This window comes from Vanessa cardui, chromosome 8, assembly GCF_905220365.1.
Source record: "Vanessa cardui chromosome 8, ilVanCard2.1, whole genome shotgun sequence".
Lineage (NCBI taxonomy): Eukaryota > Metazoa > Arthropoda > Insecta > Lepidoptera > Nymphalidae > Vanessa > Vanessa cardui.
Genome location: NC_061130.1, coordinates 3,912,980 through 3,929,479, shown reverse-complemented (window position 1 = coordinate 3,929,479; position 16,500 = coordinate 3,912,980). Strand labels below are relative to the sequence as shown.

Genomic DNA, 16,500 nt, shown 5'->3' with positions numbered 1-16,500 from the left:
TTAGTATATGTAATATTTTTTTACTGGCGTAGACGATAAGGCTCACTTAAATACACATCATGAAGTTTTTTTACATTTTGTCCGCATATATACAAATAATATTTATTTAGGCAGTGAATTTTAAATGCAATAGACTCGCCTGATTGCTTCTTCACTTATGTTCGAATTTTTATCCTTGTCGCCATTGAGATGTTTGTGGATAATAGGAAAACAGTTTATTGATAAGCAGGACGTTACCATGGTAACCCGAATAACAATAAATACAAGAGAAACATAGCAATAAGTATAACATATATCACAGTTTAGAGGTAGAATAGTGGATGGTACAGTACGACACAACTTAGATGTGGCATCGGCAAATTCAATAAAACCGATTACTGCAGATTTATACAACCAATAGAAATAGCTCCCTATCGCGCCATTCGACGCTATTCGTCGCTATAGATTGCAGATTCTCGCGTCAGTTCAACTCGAAAACGCAAGTACAAGTAAATCAACGTGTCAAATTGACGAATATATTAGGTCATATGATATTACAAGTTATAACGTTTGTGTAAAGATCATATTCACATAAAAAATAAATATTGATACTTTGGAATAGCGTACTCAATTCGGATGTGGTCGGTTTTACGAATTTTGTCGATGCGACATATAAGTTGAGTCGTACTATACCTACTAAATGACTGCGATTCCTACTGTAATAAAAATTCAAGGTGAAAGATGTTTATCTACTCCTGCCATTGAAATAGACTAAAAGTACCCATTGAAACATAATAAAATAATTATTACTACATAGGAATTTTTAAACCGTATTAACTAGCACGATCTCTTATAATATCGTTTTGTTAATATTTTATTTTATAACTATTTAATTATTAATTTTTTGTAAATATAATCGAATCTCTTAGTTAAATTATATAAACGTAAAAAGGAAGCTTTATTAGTGTAAGTCATTTTAAATGTAGCGTTAATTTTAGTGAAACAATTATTCATATTATCTTAAGCTATATTAATATGTGAATCAACGAAATAATAACACCAATAATTATTGTATAATGTTATAATTAGTACATGGTTATATTTGTTACCGATTTATGTTGGAAACACTAATAGCTTTCAGTAAGTAACGCGGCATTAAATGATGTGACAGTTTGATTGATAAGGCTTGTTAATTGAAACGATTTAAAATAATGGTAATTTTCTTTATCTAAATATATACAGGAATCATTGGAATTTGTATTTTTTTTTGGTGATTAATAAAATAATAACTATATTTGTTAAATGACTAAATTAAATTCGTTTTTCTATAAAACAATATATGTAAGCAATAATAATGCATAAAGTTTGGATTAGTTTATATATATTATAAAATAATTATTACAAAAAAAATATCAATCAAATTTTACGATTTCCAAGTTTTATATTTCATTTTTTTTTTGTATTATATATAAAACTATAGAGTTTGTATATTTAAACGTGCTAATATAATATATATAAGCCACCAATACAATTTTCTAAAACCTTTTTTTTTTTGTATTTAATAGTACGTTTATTAATAAAGGTTACCCAATGGGGCTGTAAAGAAACGTCGATGCATCTAAAAAAACTGTATTTAAGTTAACGTTCGAATGCTGAGTCTTTCTATTTCAGATATCGCCTTGTCCTTGTTTAACATAACATTGTACGATATGAGAGAAAGAGATAAAACGAATGTCATATCGAAATCGGTTTGACATTCGCTTCATCTCTTTCTCACAGATGGGTCACTGTATAGTTAGAGAGAGATAGGGTGACGTACCAGAACGATAATAATCATAGTCCTTTTCTTTTCAATATCCGATTTTATATTCGTTTCATGCCTACTGCTGAGAGAATGTGCTAATGACAGAATCGTGATGTAATAGACGGTTTAACTTTGACACGTTACAATAAAAATATTATTTTGTGCTAATTTTAACTAAAAAAAAAGTTTTTTTTTTAATCTGTTCCTCGCTTTTACAAGGTTATGTCAATTGTTTATACGTATTGTAACGTCTAACAGTTAAACGTATTTGTATGTATAATCAATATATAAGGCGAGTGAAATCGTTTAGTAATCTGTGCAGCTAATATTCTATGAATATATTGTTATTGTTGTAAACAGCCTGTATGAAACATAGGAAACTTTTTACCTTTCATTTATTAATAAATACAGTTTTAATCTAGGTCTTATATTCCGATAAATTATTATTATTTTATCGTTAATGCTCAATTTTTTTTTATTTGATACAAGCTAGGAATGAACATATTTTTGCATTGTTACACTTTTGTATTATAATAGTACTTTTTTTCTTGTATAGCATAGTGTGATAAATAATCATAGTGAGTTAACTCATTTGTCGATGTGCGAAATGCTAACAGCAATGAGATGTCACAAAAACGTCTTATTTTCTAATAAAATCTTTACTAAAGTTTTGTATTACTAAATAAATAAATAAAGCACAGTTATATATTATATATGCATACATTTTTATTGATATATTAATTATTATAACAAGCATCATTCAGATGTGCTATCAACATATGACTGTTTATGTGTTGACAACTATAGTAATAAACGTCACTGATTTTTTTATTTTTATTTTGGCTCGTCAATATTGTACAGATTATTTCGCCAATGTCTCGAAAGTCATTCTACGTTAAATTTACTAATTGCACCATATTTGGTGGAAAAAAGTCTTTATAAGATGTTTTAGTACAGAGGCGCGGCGCCATCTTGTTAATAAATCTGTGACGCTGTCGTTAGTCAAATAGTTGACTCATTATTACTATTTATTAATATTATGCTTCCGTTATGCGTAAACTCGTGGAATTATCGACACATATAATAATTTATTATATTATAGTAGAAAAAAAAGGGCCTTATGTAGTTTTAAGATTTCAATTCGTGTAAATTGCCTTTCGTCTACGTCAATTCAATTATTGTACTATTAACAATTGCTATTGTACCCACCTCTCCTAGATATAGAGAAGAAATTAATCGAAAATGTTGTTTAAGAATTAGTAATTTTACAACCAAAGCGTTACTGTTTACCGCCATAGAATTGAACTTTTTTTTTTTCATTGTCACTTAATTTTTCGATCTATTTAAGGTAGTACATAACATATGTTTATATTTTATACGATTATTTTAGGACATTCCAGTTTATTAAAGTATATACCAAAGAATCGTGTTATTTATATAACCTTTCCTAACCAATCTATAGTTAAATAAAAAAAATATTGTAGCCTAAGTTACTCCTTATTATATCAGTTATCTGCCAATGAAAGTGCAGTCAAAATCGGTCCAGGCCTTCCAGAGATTAGCCGGAACAAACAGGCATACAGACTGACAAAAATTGTAAAAGATGTTACTTTGGTATATGTACCGTGTACATACATATGCATTGAATAAAAAAGGGATATTTTAATATTACAAACAGACACTTCAATTTTATTATTTTTTATAGCGCAAGAATTTATTTTTGGAAATTTCAACTCTACGGATCAATGAAAGGATTAACTTTATATAAATCTTACCCAATAAATATTTAGCTTATTATCTGTTTATTGATTTATCTACAGATAATAAAAAGACTAATAAAAGTAGCTTAGCTAAGAAAAACTCAGGTGCATACAATCGATATCACAACAGTACAAGTGTACTAAAGTGTACTAAAGCCTGTAAATTTCCCACAGCTGGTATAAGGCCTCCTCTTCCATTAAGGAGAGGGTTTGGAACATATTCCACCACGCTGTTCCAATGCGTGTTGGTGGAATGCACATGTGGCAGAATTTCGATGAAATTAGACACATGCAGGTTTCCTCACGACGTTTTCCTTCACCGCCGATCACGAGATGAATTATAAACACAAATTAAGCACATATATATAGTGGTGCTTGCCTGGGTTTGACTTCGCAATTATCGGTTAAGATGCACGCGTTCTAACCACTGGACCATCTCAGCTCAAGAGTCATAAGGATGTACCGGTTGATATATTATACCATTCGATACCCCTTTTTTATCTCTCTGGAAAACCGCTCTCAAGTGAGGGTACAAGGGATTCGCTGGTGACTATTCTCTGTACGAGACAGCTTGATCGTTTTGACAGACGTGTTAGTGATGGGAAAAGAAAATATCTAGTAGTCCAAAAAAACGTTTTAAAATACTCGTAACTGTGACGAGATGATATTATGTGTGGCATCTCGAAATCCAATTAGTTTTCGTGTTCGATAAAATTGTGATCGTCGCACATGCCTATTGCCTACCGTCCGACCGATGTAACATTGTACAAGAGTCTTTCATTTTCAGTGTTTCTATTTAAATTTTATTTTGAAGAAATTAAAAGTTAAAATTTTCAGAAAACGCTTGAATATTTATGGATTTTTGTGTTATATGTGTCTTTATTAATATTTTTATATTTTTTAAATCATTAAATAAAGAATATGTCTGTCATTGCAAAGTTATGTCGATCTGAGAAATAATATCTGTCAAAAAGATTGAGCTAACTTGTACAGGGTATATGGGGTCACTATAAAACCAGCGGTACTTTCTCCATTGCTTCGGCGAGCGCTCGAGCAATACGAAGACCATCGCTTTCCTAAGCTACCGTAACGTGACATACAGACCTTGGAACAAGTACTTGGCTGATACGAATCATCCCATTATTATAAATTATGAAATTCTAGATATTCTTTATTATCTTCTTTTGAACCATTGCCTAATAAATATTTATATTCAAATATAATTATTGTAATAAGCTGTATGCAGACTGAAGTGGAGATGGGTAGGACACACCCCTAGAATTACTGACGGAAGATGGAGTGAAAGGATCTTGAACTGGTACCCGAGGGATGAAAAACGAACTCGCGGAAGGTAGCAAGTTAGGAAAACGATATTATTAAATATGCAGGGATAACATGGCAGCGGATAGCGAACGACAGACGAAAATGGAAAGAGATGGAGGATGCCTTTGCGCAACACTGGGCGTCCAAACTAACATGACCTTTTTTCACAATGACATTATTACTATTTAAAAATTTTTAGAATCTATGTCGTTACCGATATCGACTCGACTAATCTAATTAATTTAATTTGATTACTATTATCATTACGAAAGGAAACAATATGTAAATTGCTAATTGGGTTTGGATATAAAGGCTATTTTATTTATAATTAGGTATTGTGCCCGATATAATCCCCTTATATTTCTTACTGTATAATTTTAATATGACATCATTTAAACGCTTATAGGTCATAAATATATTTTATTATTAACAATATATTTTAATAAAAAATGAATATTAACATTACAATATGTAAACATCTTTTAAATATTTCATAATAATATTAAGATAATTATAGCTAACATACTATATAGTACTTGGCTTTGAACTGTCGATTGATAAATAAAAAATTTAACAAAAAGAAAAACCGACTTCGAACAAAACACTATTTTAAAACAAATAAATACGCACTAAAAGGTAAATTAATTGATTCATTCAGAAGTTTGCAATGTGATGTCGTAAATAAACAAATTCTGAAGTATATTTAGTATCAGTATTGCAGCCGTGTAAAGCCGGGGCGGGTCGCTAGATGATTATAATATTCGACTATGACAATTACATGAACCACGTTACGGAACAAATATCCAAATATTGTAAAAGATTCGGCTGATTATCGCTAACGTCATCATCATCTCTGGCGCTACAGCCTCTTGTGGGCCTTGGCCTGGTCAAGTAGGTCTCTCCAGACTTTTCTATCGAGAGATGTTGTTTTCCAGTCTGAAATTCCCACAGTTCCTGCGTCCTTATTAAAACCATCTTGCCATCTAAGCTTTGGTCTTCCTGGGTTTCTGCGACCCTCTGGTTGGCTTTCTGCAAGTAGTTTAGGCATTCTGGTGTTATCATGGATTCTATGCTCAGAACCTTACTTAACCAAACTTTCACCAAATAACCCTTGAAGTATATCCTTTATAATAAAAAAAAATTTATCAAAATTGGTCTCAGCACTTATGAGTTATTCACATTTTTATCGCGCACGTTTTGACGTGGATACCATCGTCAGAATTGAACGAAATTAAAATGGGACCGCACAAGGGGACACACCTTTCAAACAAAAAAAAAATTATCAACATGGGTCCACCCAGTTAAAAGTTATGAGATATAACAAAAAAAAATACAGACGAATTGATAACCTCCTCCTTTTTGAACTCGGTTTAAAAGTATATCCTTCATAATAATTTGTTAAAAATGAAGTACAAGTACAAGACAATAATAATAATAATTATTTATTTATTTAAGCATCATTTTGAACAAAAACAAGATGTGAACGATAATAACTGCGATAGTATAAAACTAGGTGCAGTTATTAACGGCCGCCAACAAAGCGACATTGCTCTATTATTTAAGAAACTTAAATTACACATACATATGTGTTACATAATATATGAATACAAAAAAGAAAAGAAAAATAAAACACCAAAACACTAAAGAATTTTGATTGACCGATTACAAAATTAAAAAAAAAAAAAATAACTACAAAAATCACCAAATAAAGAATAAAATTAAAGTCATCAATAAATTGTAAAATAGATTTAACCAAAACAATTTTGAGAATTAAGTTATATTACAATTAGTGTATTATACTTAAAACCAATTGTGCAGTTATTTCAGTCATCTTCAAGAACGTCAGAATTTGTGAGAATGTTGATTTTTAATTTACTGCAGTATATCAATTGTCAATTAAATTTGAAGGAAAGATGAAGGATAACTCTATATAATATATTCTTGAAAATTGGTTACCTATATCTATGGTAAAACATCATGCATGCATCAAACAGAAGATTTAAATAGTAGGTAGTTATATTTCTATCACTTAATATTACTTTTGTTAAATAAAAATGTCAACGAAAATTTCATTTGCCTAATATTTCTGATTATTTTTTCCGCAAGTAAACGTTAAAATAAATTTTCAACATCAGAAATTAACATAAGAAATTACAATACATATGACGAAAAATTGAAAAGTAATAATTTAGAATATACTTGGATCATAATTTTATAAGCACTTTCTACTAAATGAAATAAGAAAATAAATAGAAGAATGAATATTATTTTTTTAATTTGTGTATTTAAGCCTCAGATTCCTGTTTTTCATCACCTGTTAATAAATATAATGTATAAAATAAGTTAAATGTTCAAATATAATGGATGCATAAGAATTAAATATAAATATATATAATCATACGAATTTGAAATGGGTATATCTAGCAGATCTCAAGTCAAATTATGTTTCATTGAAGATAAAAATGTTTTTGACCTAAATACTATAAATAATAAAACATTTAAATAAATCTAAATAATCTTGATCAAAGCCTTTTAAGAAACATTAGCTAGAATTAGAGTTTATAAAGAGATATGGTTTTAAAATTTAATCGAAAGGATTATGATAAAGAGGAATATAAAACCAAGCGTTTTATAATGAAATAAATAGATTAATTAGTTAAAATAATGCGAGTGATAATTTTATTGTCTGTGATCGGTGCCGCTTTGGGTATGTAGACATAATGTGTATTATTATTATACAACAACAACAGCCTGTATAATTATATCCCACTGCTGGGCTAAGGCCTCCTCTCCTGTTGAAGAGAGTGTTTGGAACATATTGTACCACGCTGTTCCAATGTAGATTGGTGAAATACACATGTGGTAGAATTTCTATGAAATTAGACTCATGAAGGTTACCTCATGATGTTTTCCTTCACTGCCGAGCACGAGATGAATTATAATCACAAATTAAGCATATCAATATTCAGTGGTGCTTGCTTGGGTTTGAACCCGAAAGTATCGGTTAAGATGCACGCGTGCTAACCACTGGGCCATCTCTGCTCTTATTATAATTTTAACTACTGTGTTATTAGTCCCCGGCATAGACTAATTCTAACAAAAGTCAGTTAAATGATCTAAACGACAAGATGAACTAGATCTAAAACATTTTCAAGCCATTTTGAGCCTAGCCAAAGATCCTGGCAACCCCGCCCACATATGTCGCATATTATTTAAAAAAGTAAATAAAAATAAAACAATTAACGATCTAGTCAGATCTTAATGTTGTCTTAAATTTTTGCGATTATTACACATTTAAATAAAACTAGTTATAACGGATTTTAATCGCGTATATTAATTATTTTGGAAATCCCGACGTTTCGAGCACTTTACAGCGTTCGTGGTCACGGGTAGAGTCTACCCGTTGGGATGTCCAAAATAATTAATATACGCGATTAAAATCCGTTACAACTAGTTCTATTGAAATAGTCAGATCTTTTTATCTTATTCCTCTCTATTAGCTTAGTTAGGTTATTTTACACGCTCTGAAATTGTTCACGGAACCAGAAGCTGGGTATATGTACCAAATAGACCCCAATAGAACAGTATATTACCTATGCTACATAAATAATCATTCAAAATGTTTTTTTAGCCTTTCCAAAGAATGGCAACCGCATTGTGGGTGGCACGCCCACCACTATTGAGGAGTACCCGTTCATGTCCAATATGCAGTATGGCGTTTTTGGAATTTTTGGCTCAGCTTGTGGTGGTTCACTGATAACAACATCAACAGTGCTCTCAGCAGCTCACTGTTACTAGTATGTATTATCTTATAAGGAATATGTTTACTTATCTATACATATAATAAAATTGAAGTGTGAATTTGTAATATTAAAATAGCCGTATAGAACAAACAGAGAGACAAAAATTGTAAAAAATATTATTTCGGTATTTTTTACCACGTATAGTATTGTACCACGGTACATATACCAAAATAGTATTTTTTACAATTTTTGTCTGTCTGTTTGTTCTGGTTAAATTCTGGAACCTCGAATCAACTGCTGTTGTAATAAGGAGTAACTTCGAATTCCAAAAATAAAAAGAATGCTTTTTATTTTAAAATAATTTAAAAGACGATGACTTTTTTATACCATATAATAGAACTTTTATTTTATTAATATTTTTCTGATAACACGACAACAGCGACTTTTCATAGCGAAAAAAATTCGGGGGGGGGGGCGGTTTGAATCCCCATACCTGCCTACGGCCATGATAAAGGGTGCAGGTACGGACAAAAAGCATTAGTTTAATATATTAATCCGAATATTTCTTTTCATAGTGGTGATAGTCCTTGTCAATGGGTCGTACGTTTGGGATCGACATACACATCATCTGGCGGAACCGTGCACGATGTGTCTCAGTTAATCCTTCATGAGAACTACAATCCCCAGCTTTTGGTCAATGACGTCGCGATTGTCAGACTACGTGTCGCAGCCACGTTATCCACAACAATTAGTCTTGCTCGCGTTGCTGGATCCAACTACCATCTGCATGATGACACTCGCGTCTACGCCGCAGGATGGGGCCGTGTTATGGTATTTATTTACTTTTTACTTACAACAACAACAGCCTATAAATTCCTACTGCTGGGCTAAAGGCCTCCTCTACTTTTGAGGAGAAGGTTTGGAACATATTCCACCACGCTGCTCCAATGCGGGTTGGTTGAATACACATGTGGCAGAATTTCTATGAAATTTGTCACATGCAGGTTTCCTCAAGATGTTTTCCTTCACCGCTGAGCACGAGATGATTTATAAAGACAAATTAAGCACATGAAACAGCGGTGCTTGCCTGGGATTGAACCCGCAATCATCAGTTAAGATGCACGCGTTCTAACCACTGGTCCATCTCGACTCACATTCGTCAATCATTATTACATAGTACACAGCAAAGTCGCTTACTTGCTATGTCAGTCCCTATGTATGACACTTAAAATTACGCAAAGGATTTGATGCCGTTTTTTTAATAGATAGAGTGATTCGAGAGGAAGGTTTTTGTAAATGGTACATGTTTAATTGGAAAAGGTTATCTTTAAGATATGAATATTTACCATCGCGGATATTTTTGTCGATCATTTTAAAGTGTACAATACTTACAGCAGTAGTACCTTATTTAGATTTATGACGTAGGTGGGTTCACCTACGTCATACCTAGCGTCAGCAATGGAAGCGGGAAAACATGTGATCACATTGACATCTGACATCTCCAAAATTGTTTGTGATTCACTACTTATGCATGTATTATACATAATATAAGCATTCCTTGAATCAATCTATCTATATAAAAAAAGGCATCAAAATCCGATGCATCGTTTTAAGATCTAAGCAAACATAGGGATTGACAGACAGCGGGTAGCGACTTTGTTTTCTATTATATAGTTATAAATGGATGTTTTTAAATCAAGCTCGAACGACTGAGCAAATTCTATGTTTATTGTTAGAAAGAGAAGTAGATTTTTCCTGATTTTGGAATATGATCTGATCTGATTGGAAATTGTTCCAGGAAGGAGGCCCATCAGCTACGCAATTGCAGCATGTTGACCTTAATATCATAAACCACTTGTTGTGTACACTTCGGTATGCCTATCTCAAGACCCAGTCTGGTTTCGAGAACTGGCCCGATGTGACTCCTGAAATGCTATGCGTTGGCGTTCTTGATGTTGAAGGCAAGGATAGTTGCCAAGGAGACTCCGGTGGTCCAGTTATCCACAACAAGGACATTGTTGTAGGCATCACTTCCTGGGGAGTCCATTGTGGTGATTCATTTTACCCTGGAGTTAACGCTCGTGTGTCATCGTACACTAACTGGATAATACAGTCCCATAATTAGGCTTTATTAATTATTATTTAAATAAATAAGAATGCATGAATGACAAAAATAAATAATCTTGGAATTTTAATAAGTTTTTTAAACATGTCTATTAAAGTTATATGTTCCTAGTAGGAACTTCCTACCTAGTTTAAAACTAAATAATTTAATATTACATAAAAATGGCAATGCATGAACGGAACATTGTAAAAGTAAGAAGAAAATATGAAATCTATAGTTATTGATAACTTGATGTAAACTTTATTTAATAAAAAATAAAATAAAACGGCCATTTTTTTTTCATTTAAGAATTAAGAGCTTTTAAGACTTACTATACGAGTACTACTCGTATACTGACATTTTAAAAACGAGTCGGTCTGTAATATCGATTATCAGTTGAAAATGTATATTTTCTGTTATCTGTATAATGTACCCATAGATTATAAATTATAATAACCATTAGTAAGTTGTTGGTTTTTTTGACAACTGCTGTCAATTGTTCGTGAATCGTGATTGGTTTGGTGATGATAACATCTAAATTTTTACACTAGATATTATAATATTGTATTAATTTCTAAGTTTAACTAGAAAAAAAGTTTAATTAAGATTGCCAAAATGATCGAAGAGGAAAATAAAACAATTTGGTGTGGTAATTTAGCTGAGCAAGTTACCGAGGAGATTCTTTACGAACTCTTCTTACAGGTTTGAATTTCATATACGATGTTGTCTATTTCGAAATCTTTAAATTTTCTAATGTTACATTTAATATCTTACAGGCAGGTCCTCTAGAAAAAGTAAAAATGCCTCGAGATAGAGACGGACGGCACAGATCTTTTGCTTTCATTACGTATTGTCATGAAGTATCAGTGCCTTATGCTATAAGCTTATTTAGGGGAACGGCTCTTTTTCATAGAACATTGACATTACAAGTTAGAGGTAGAATGGCACTCCTTCCACCTCCAATACGATGTTACGGTCCTGACACATCTATGGACCTCGGACAAGGAAATGTTGTTAAACAATTTTCCGATATGACTGACAGACTTAAGGAAGAAAATCCGAATCCAGTTCATCAGCCCACACAGAGACAAAACACAAATGAAAAGCTTGTCATGGCAAGCTTACAGGGTAATTGGTCTCACAGACACCACCCATATAGGTCAAAAGACAAGATGCATAATCGTGATGATTATAGACATCGAGATGATTATAAAGGTCAGAACAACTCTAACAACTGGAGACCTCGACGAGATACGAGATCCAGAAGAAGAAAATGAGACTTCAATAAAACTTTTATGCAGATGACAATTTATATATGAAAATATTACTATATATTCACATGTGGTGGCATTTATTGTTAGCATGAAAACTTTTTAAATACATTTTAACTAAAGTTTTAATATTTATCTATTTTTTTTTGTTTTCAGAATATTTTATGCATAAATTATTCAATACATAGGTAGAAGGTGATAATCACCATCTATCGCCATATTAAACATTCCATACAGAATGTGCCACTTACCTAGGAAGCTAAGATGTTATGTAACTTGCATTTGTTACACTAATTGACTCGCCCTACACACAGGAATATGATACTAAGTATTGCTGTTTTGCACTAGAAAATTGGTAAAGTGGTACCTACCATAGTTGTAGATAATATTCACATGACCTTTTTTCTTTTGTCTATAGTTAATACATTGTATGGATAATTTAATAAAAAGATGCTTATTGGCATCAAAGCTTGATTGAAAACTCATGCATTTTCTTTAAAGCTCACATTTCTAGTTGAGATGACAGCATGTAGTGAAAACAATTAAGAAACTAATATTGTTTTTTGTAGCAACAATATTTTTTTCATAATAATTTATTCTCTGCCACATCACAGACAATTTTAATTACAATTTAAATGCATCTTAATATGTTGAGATGTGGAGAAATTGACCTTCAAGTTAGCAATATGAGGCAGCTAAAGCCCTCTTTCACAATCTTGACATTCGGTAGATTCACAGTACTATAGATGATTAAACAATGACGAATCCAAAATATTGTTATTTGATGTGGAAGTTATTTGCATACTGTAAATACTAGAGTTAACAAAGTTAATCCATACTATGTCCACACATTATTTTAATGCAAGCAGGAATCAGGAGAAAAATGTCTATAAACTAGGGAAAGAGACAGACCTTGGGTTTTTTAAAGAAAAACTTGTGTATTATGGCAATTATTTTATTAAAAACTTAATTTTCCATCAGTGCTACAGTAATTTCATTAGCAAATCCTTTGAACTCTTTCTGAAAATAAAATAATATGTTGTGGAGTACTTGTTTTGTGAAGAATTGAATAAATAGTAAATAATTTCAATTTTTTTTTCTTATCTAGTTACTATAAATATTACTTAAAAATTTATGAGCAATAGTGTTGCTATTAACATAAATTACATAAATTTATCAAGATACAACAACACAGTCATGTAAAGTTATACAATATTTCTTCTTTTTATTATATAATGATGAAGAAAATACAATATCGATAAGTCTATGTAAGATTTTACTTAATATAATACTATGTCAAGGGTTAAAAACTTTCCAAAAGTTTCCGAAGAAATGGTTGTGTGTAATAGTCACTTACTAAAATAATTATCTACTCTCCCATTCTTACTCGTTTTAAATATTTAATATAAAAAACCTATCGTAATAAATATCATATTTTACGAGATTGGTTAGCGTTTTTGGTTATTGTTTCGTTTTTTAGATTAAAATAAAAATGATCCTTACTAAATAAAAAGGTTATCTAAATTTACAATGCGGTAACATAAAATTATTTTTTTAATTACATACACTACACTACATTTTAATTCTAATTTAAAAATCGAATAGAATTCATAATCTAGTAACATCCTAAACTACAGTCTTTTTATAAGTATCTACCTAGTTTTTTTTTCTGCTAGATTAATACTAAAAAATCATCAAAGGACTCACAATTTTATTCTTATACTTGTATATGACATAACCAATTATTTCATATATGAAAACAATGGATACCCCATACAGTGCTAGGGATATAATTTTCTCATCCATATCAAGGATATCGGATGGAAGAATTTTGTAAATCAAATATGTACATAACGGTCCGCGTAGTGTCAAAAACAGAATAAGATATGTTAATTCTATCAGAAAGTAAAATTTTGTCTGTCCATAGCCGGAATCACGAAGCAACCTGAAAAATCTCTAATGTAATTAATACGTTTTACTTGGTGGTAGGGCTTTGTGCAAGCCCGTCTGGGTAGGTACCAACCACACATCAGTTATTTTTCCGTCAAATAACAGTACTCAGTATTGTTGTGTTTCGATTTGAAGGGAGAGTGAGGCAGTGTAACTAAAGGCACAAGGGGCATAACATCTTAGTTCCCAAGGTTGGTGGCACAGAATATTTAATATTTCTTACAGCGTCATTGTCTATGGGTGATGGTGACCACTTACCATCAGGTGGCCCATATGCTTGTCCGCCAACCTATACCATAAAAAATACAATTATTAAGAAAAATTTTCGTGACAGATAAAATACCTAATAACTGATTTAAAAATAAAGGTTAAATGACTTTTTTAAATTTTTGTTTAAGCTTAAACGTCAATTAATTTCAGAGGCAACAGAGTTTACCTCTCTTACCAAAAGTCCTAGTACCTTTATACTTGAATTTACGTGATAATTTAAAAAAAAGAAACCTAAGTGTTTTCTCTAGTAATAACAAAATTTTAATATTATCACATTTACAAAGACAAAAATTGTCTAGAAATCAACACAACATTTATTTTCATATATTTAGAACTAGGCACGCTATCGCCGCAGAAGCTATCGTGTCCCTCTAAATGTGTTTCGCGTATGAACCTAATTCATACTCAACAATTAGCACAAGATTTTTTTAAATTTATTCTTACCAAAGAGTCTATATTAAACTCATAAAATATATTTTTACCGAGATTAACTTTCAGCCGCCATAATAACAGCTTAATAATACGTTAAAAAAAACCTTTGAAAACCGTATAAATATGTGATCTATTATGTGATGCGAATCTGTGCTTGCGATTTTAATGGATGCTTACGTGAATAGAACTTTAAAATTGAATATGTTTCCTTGTCTCCATTAAAATAAAAATATTAGAAATAAATATGCAAAGTACCGTCAGAATTTGTTATTGAAATATTAAGTAACACAATACTAAGAGCGCATTTAGATTATTTTGCAGAATATACATATTTACGTAATAAACACGCGCAAATCGTAACTCTTTATTCTTAAACGAGGACCAAGGACGAGATATTGTGTTATATGGACCTGTGCGACTTTCCTCCAGAGTGGTCTCCGCGTTGCACATTTTCAGTAACGCCAAACCGAGTATCAATGATGTATACCCAAGTCTCAATAAGTGTTACTAAACTTTTTTTATATTGTAACTTGCGTACTCATGACGCCTCTGGTATGTTTAATACTTAAAGACAAGATTAGACAAACACATGTCACTAAATAAATATATAATAATAAATAAATATTGGACAACATCACATACATTACTCTGATCCCAAATGTAAGTAGCTAACGCACTTGTGTTATGCAAAATCAGAAGTAACGACGTTACCACAAACACCCAGACCCAAGGTAACATAGAAGACTAATGAATTTTCTACATTGGCTCGGCCGGGAATCGAACTCGTACCCTCGGAGAGGCGTATTTACCCATGGAAACCGGTGTACGCACTAGCCGACCACGGAGGTCATCAATCAGAATGTGTTATTTATCTTTAAAAGATGTTTATAGGACACAAAAACATCGCAAATATTCATTTAAAAAAAAAGTACTTACCATCTGGTTTGAAGGAAAGGATTTGTGATTTCCATAAGTGCAAGGGTACAAGCGAAGGTGCATCCAGAGTAAGTTTTGTTCATATAAATACCCACAGCTATCAGAGCACTTACGTGGTGCCAGAGAATGACGTAGCTGTTACTCCAGTATATAAGGCACCATATCAAATCGAAGGCGAAGTAGCCCCACGACCATAGCATTAAGGCGTAATTCGCCGGTGTTATTTTGGCTACAAATTGAAACGAAAATTTTAATAAAATTTCTAAAATCACTATATAGTATAAAACAAAGTCGCTTTCTCTGTCCATATATCCCTGTATGCTTAGATCTTTAAAACTACGCAACGGTTTTTGATGCGGTTTTTTTTAATCTATAGAGTGATTCGAGAAGAAGGTTTTTATATATAATACACGGACATGAAACACTGATAAGTTTAGAAGTTTCCATTAGAATTATCTATCAAATTAAGTTATTATTGTATCACCAGTAAGTTAATTACAAGCCGAACTTTTCTCATTAGACAAGTTTATTGATAAAAATAATTTAATGCTTACCATTGAGTCTACATCGGTTGATATCAGTCACTCCACATTGCCACAGACCAGCAACAGTGGCGACACTACCGTGGAGCAAAGTTACTACCCTCGAATGCCATTCTGGGCTGTGGTCCGGCGTTTTGTGCGTGCACCATATGTATGTCCAACCCCAAAAGATGAAAGAACACAGCTTCAGCAACGATGGGGTTGAGAGATCATTTTGTAACGCCATACAGTTATTTATGAGAAAAATGGGATTTGTATTTATTCATATTGTTAAATGTTTCAGTGCCATTGTGTATTTTTTGTTATATTTGTTAAAAGTGCTGTCAAAATATTGTCAATGTCACTTTATGTTTTTTTTTTTTTACAAAACTAGTAGGTTTTACTTT

The 16,500-nt window shown here is 31.7% G+C and overlaps 3 protein-coding genes across 3 annotated transcripts; 2 read left to right on the top strand and 1 right to left on the bottom strand.

Moving 5' to 3' along the window:
* The first annotated feature begins 7,276 nt into the window (after positions 1-7,276).
* Positions 7,277-11,086, top strand: LOC124531748 (trypsin, alkaline C-like). The gene is made up of 4 exons (XM_047106262.1): positions 7,277-7,280; positions 8,498-8,663; positions 9,185-9,440; positions 10,408-11,086. The coding sequence occupies exons 1-4, from the start codon at positions 7,277-7,279 to the stop codon at positions 10,732-10,734; spliced, it is 753 nt and encodes a 250-aa protein (XP_046962218.1). The 3' UTR covers positions 10,735-11,086.
* A 102-nt stretch (positions 11,087-11,188) lies between these two features.
* On the top strand, positions 11,189-12,967 carry LOC124531864 (RNA-binding protein 7). The gene is made up of 2 exons (XM_047106421.1): positions 11,189-11,415; positions 11,490-12,967. The coding sequence occupies exons 1-2, from the start codon at positions 11,329-11,331 to the stop codon at positions 11,988-11,990; spliced, it is 588 nt and encodes a 195-aa protein (XP_046962377.1). The 5' UTR covers positions 11,189-11,328; the 3' UTR covers positions 11,991-12,967.
* Positions 12,924-16,430, bottom strand: LOC124531863 (TLC domain-containing protein 5-like). The gene is made up of 4 exons (XM_047106420.1): positions 16,127-16,430; positions 15,573-15,801; positions 13,692-13,929; positions 12,924-13,004 (listed from the first exon to the last, which is right to left on the bottom strand). Exons 1-4 carry the CDS (start codon positions 16,338-16,340, stop codon positions 12,951-12,953), a joined length of 735 nt encoding a protein of 244 aa, XP_046962376.1. The 5' UTR covers positions 16,341-16,430; the 3' UTR covers positions 12,924-12,950.
* Positions 16,431-16,500: the final 70 nt, after the last annotated feature.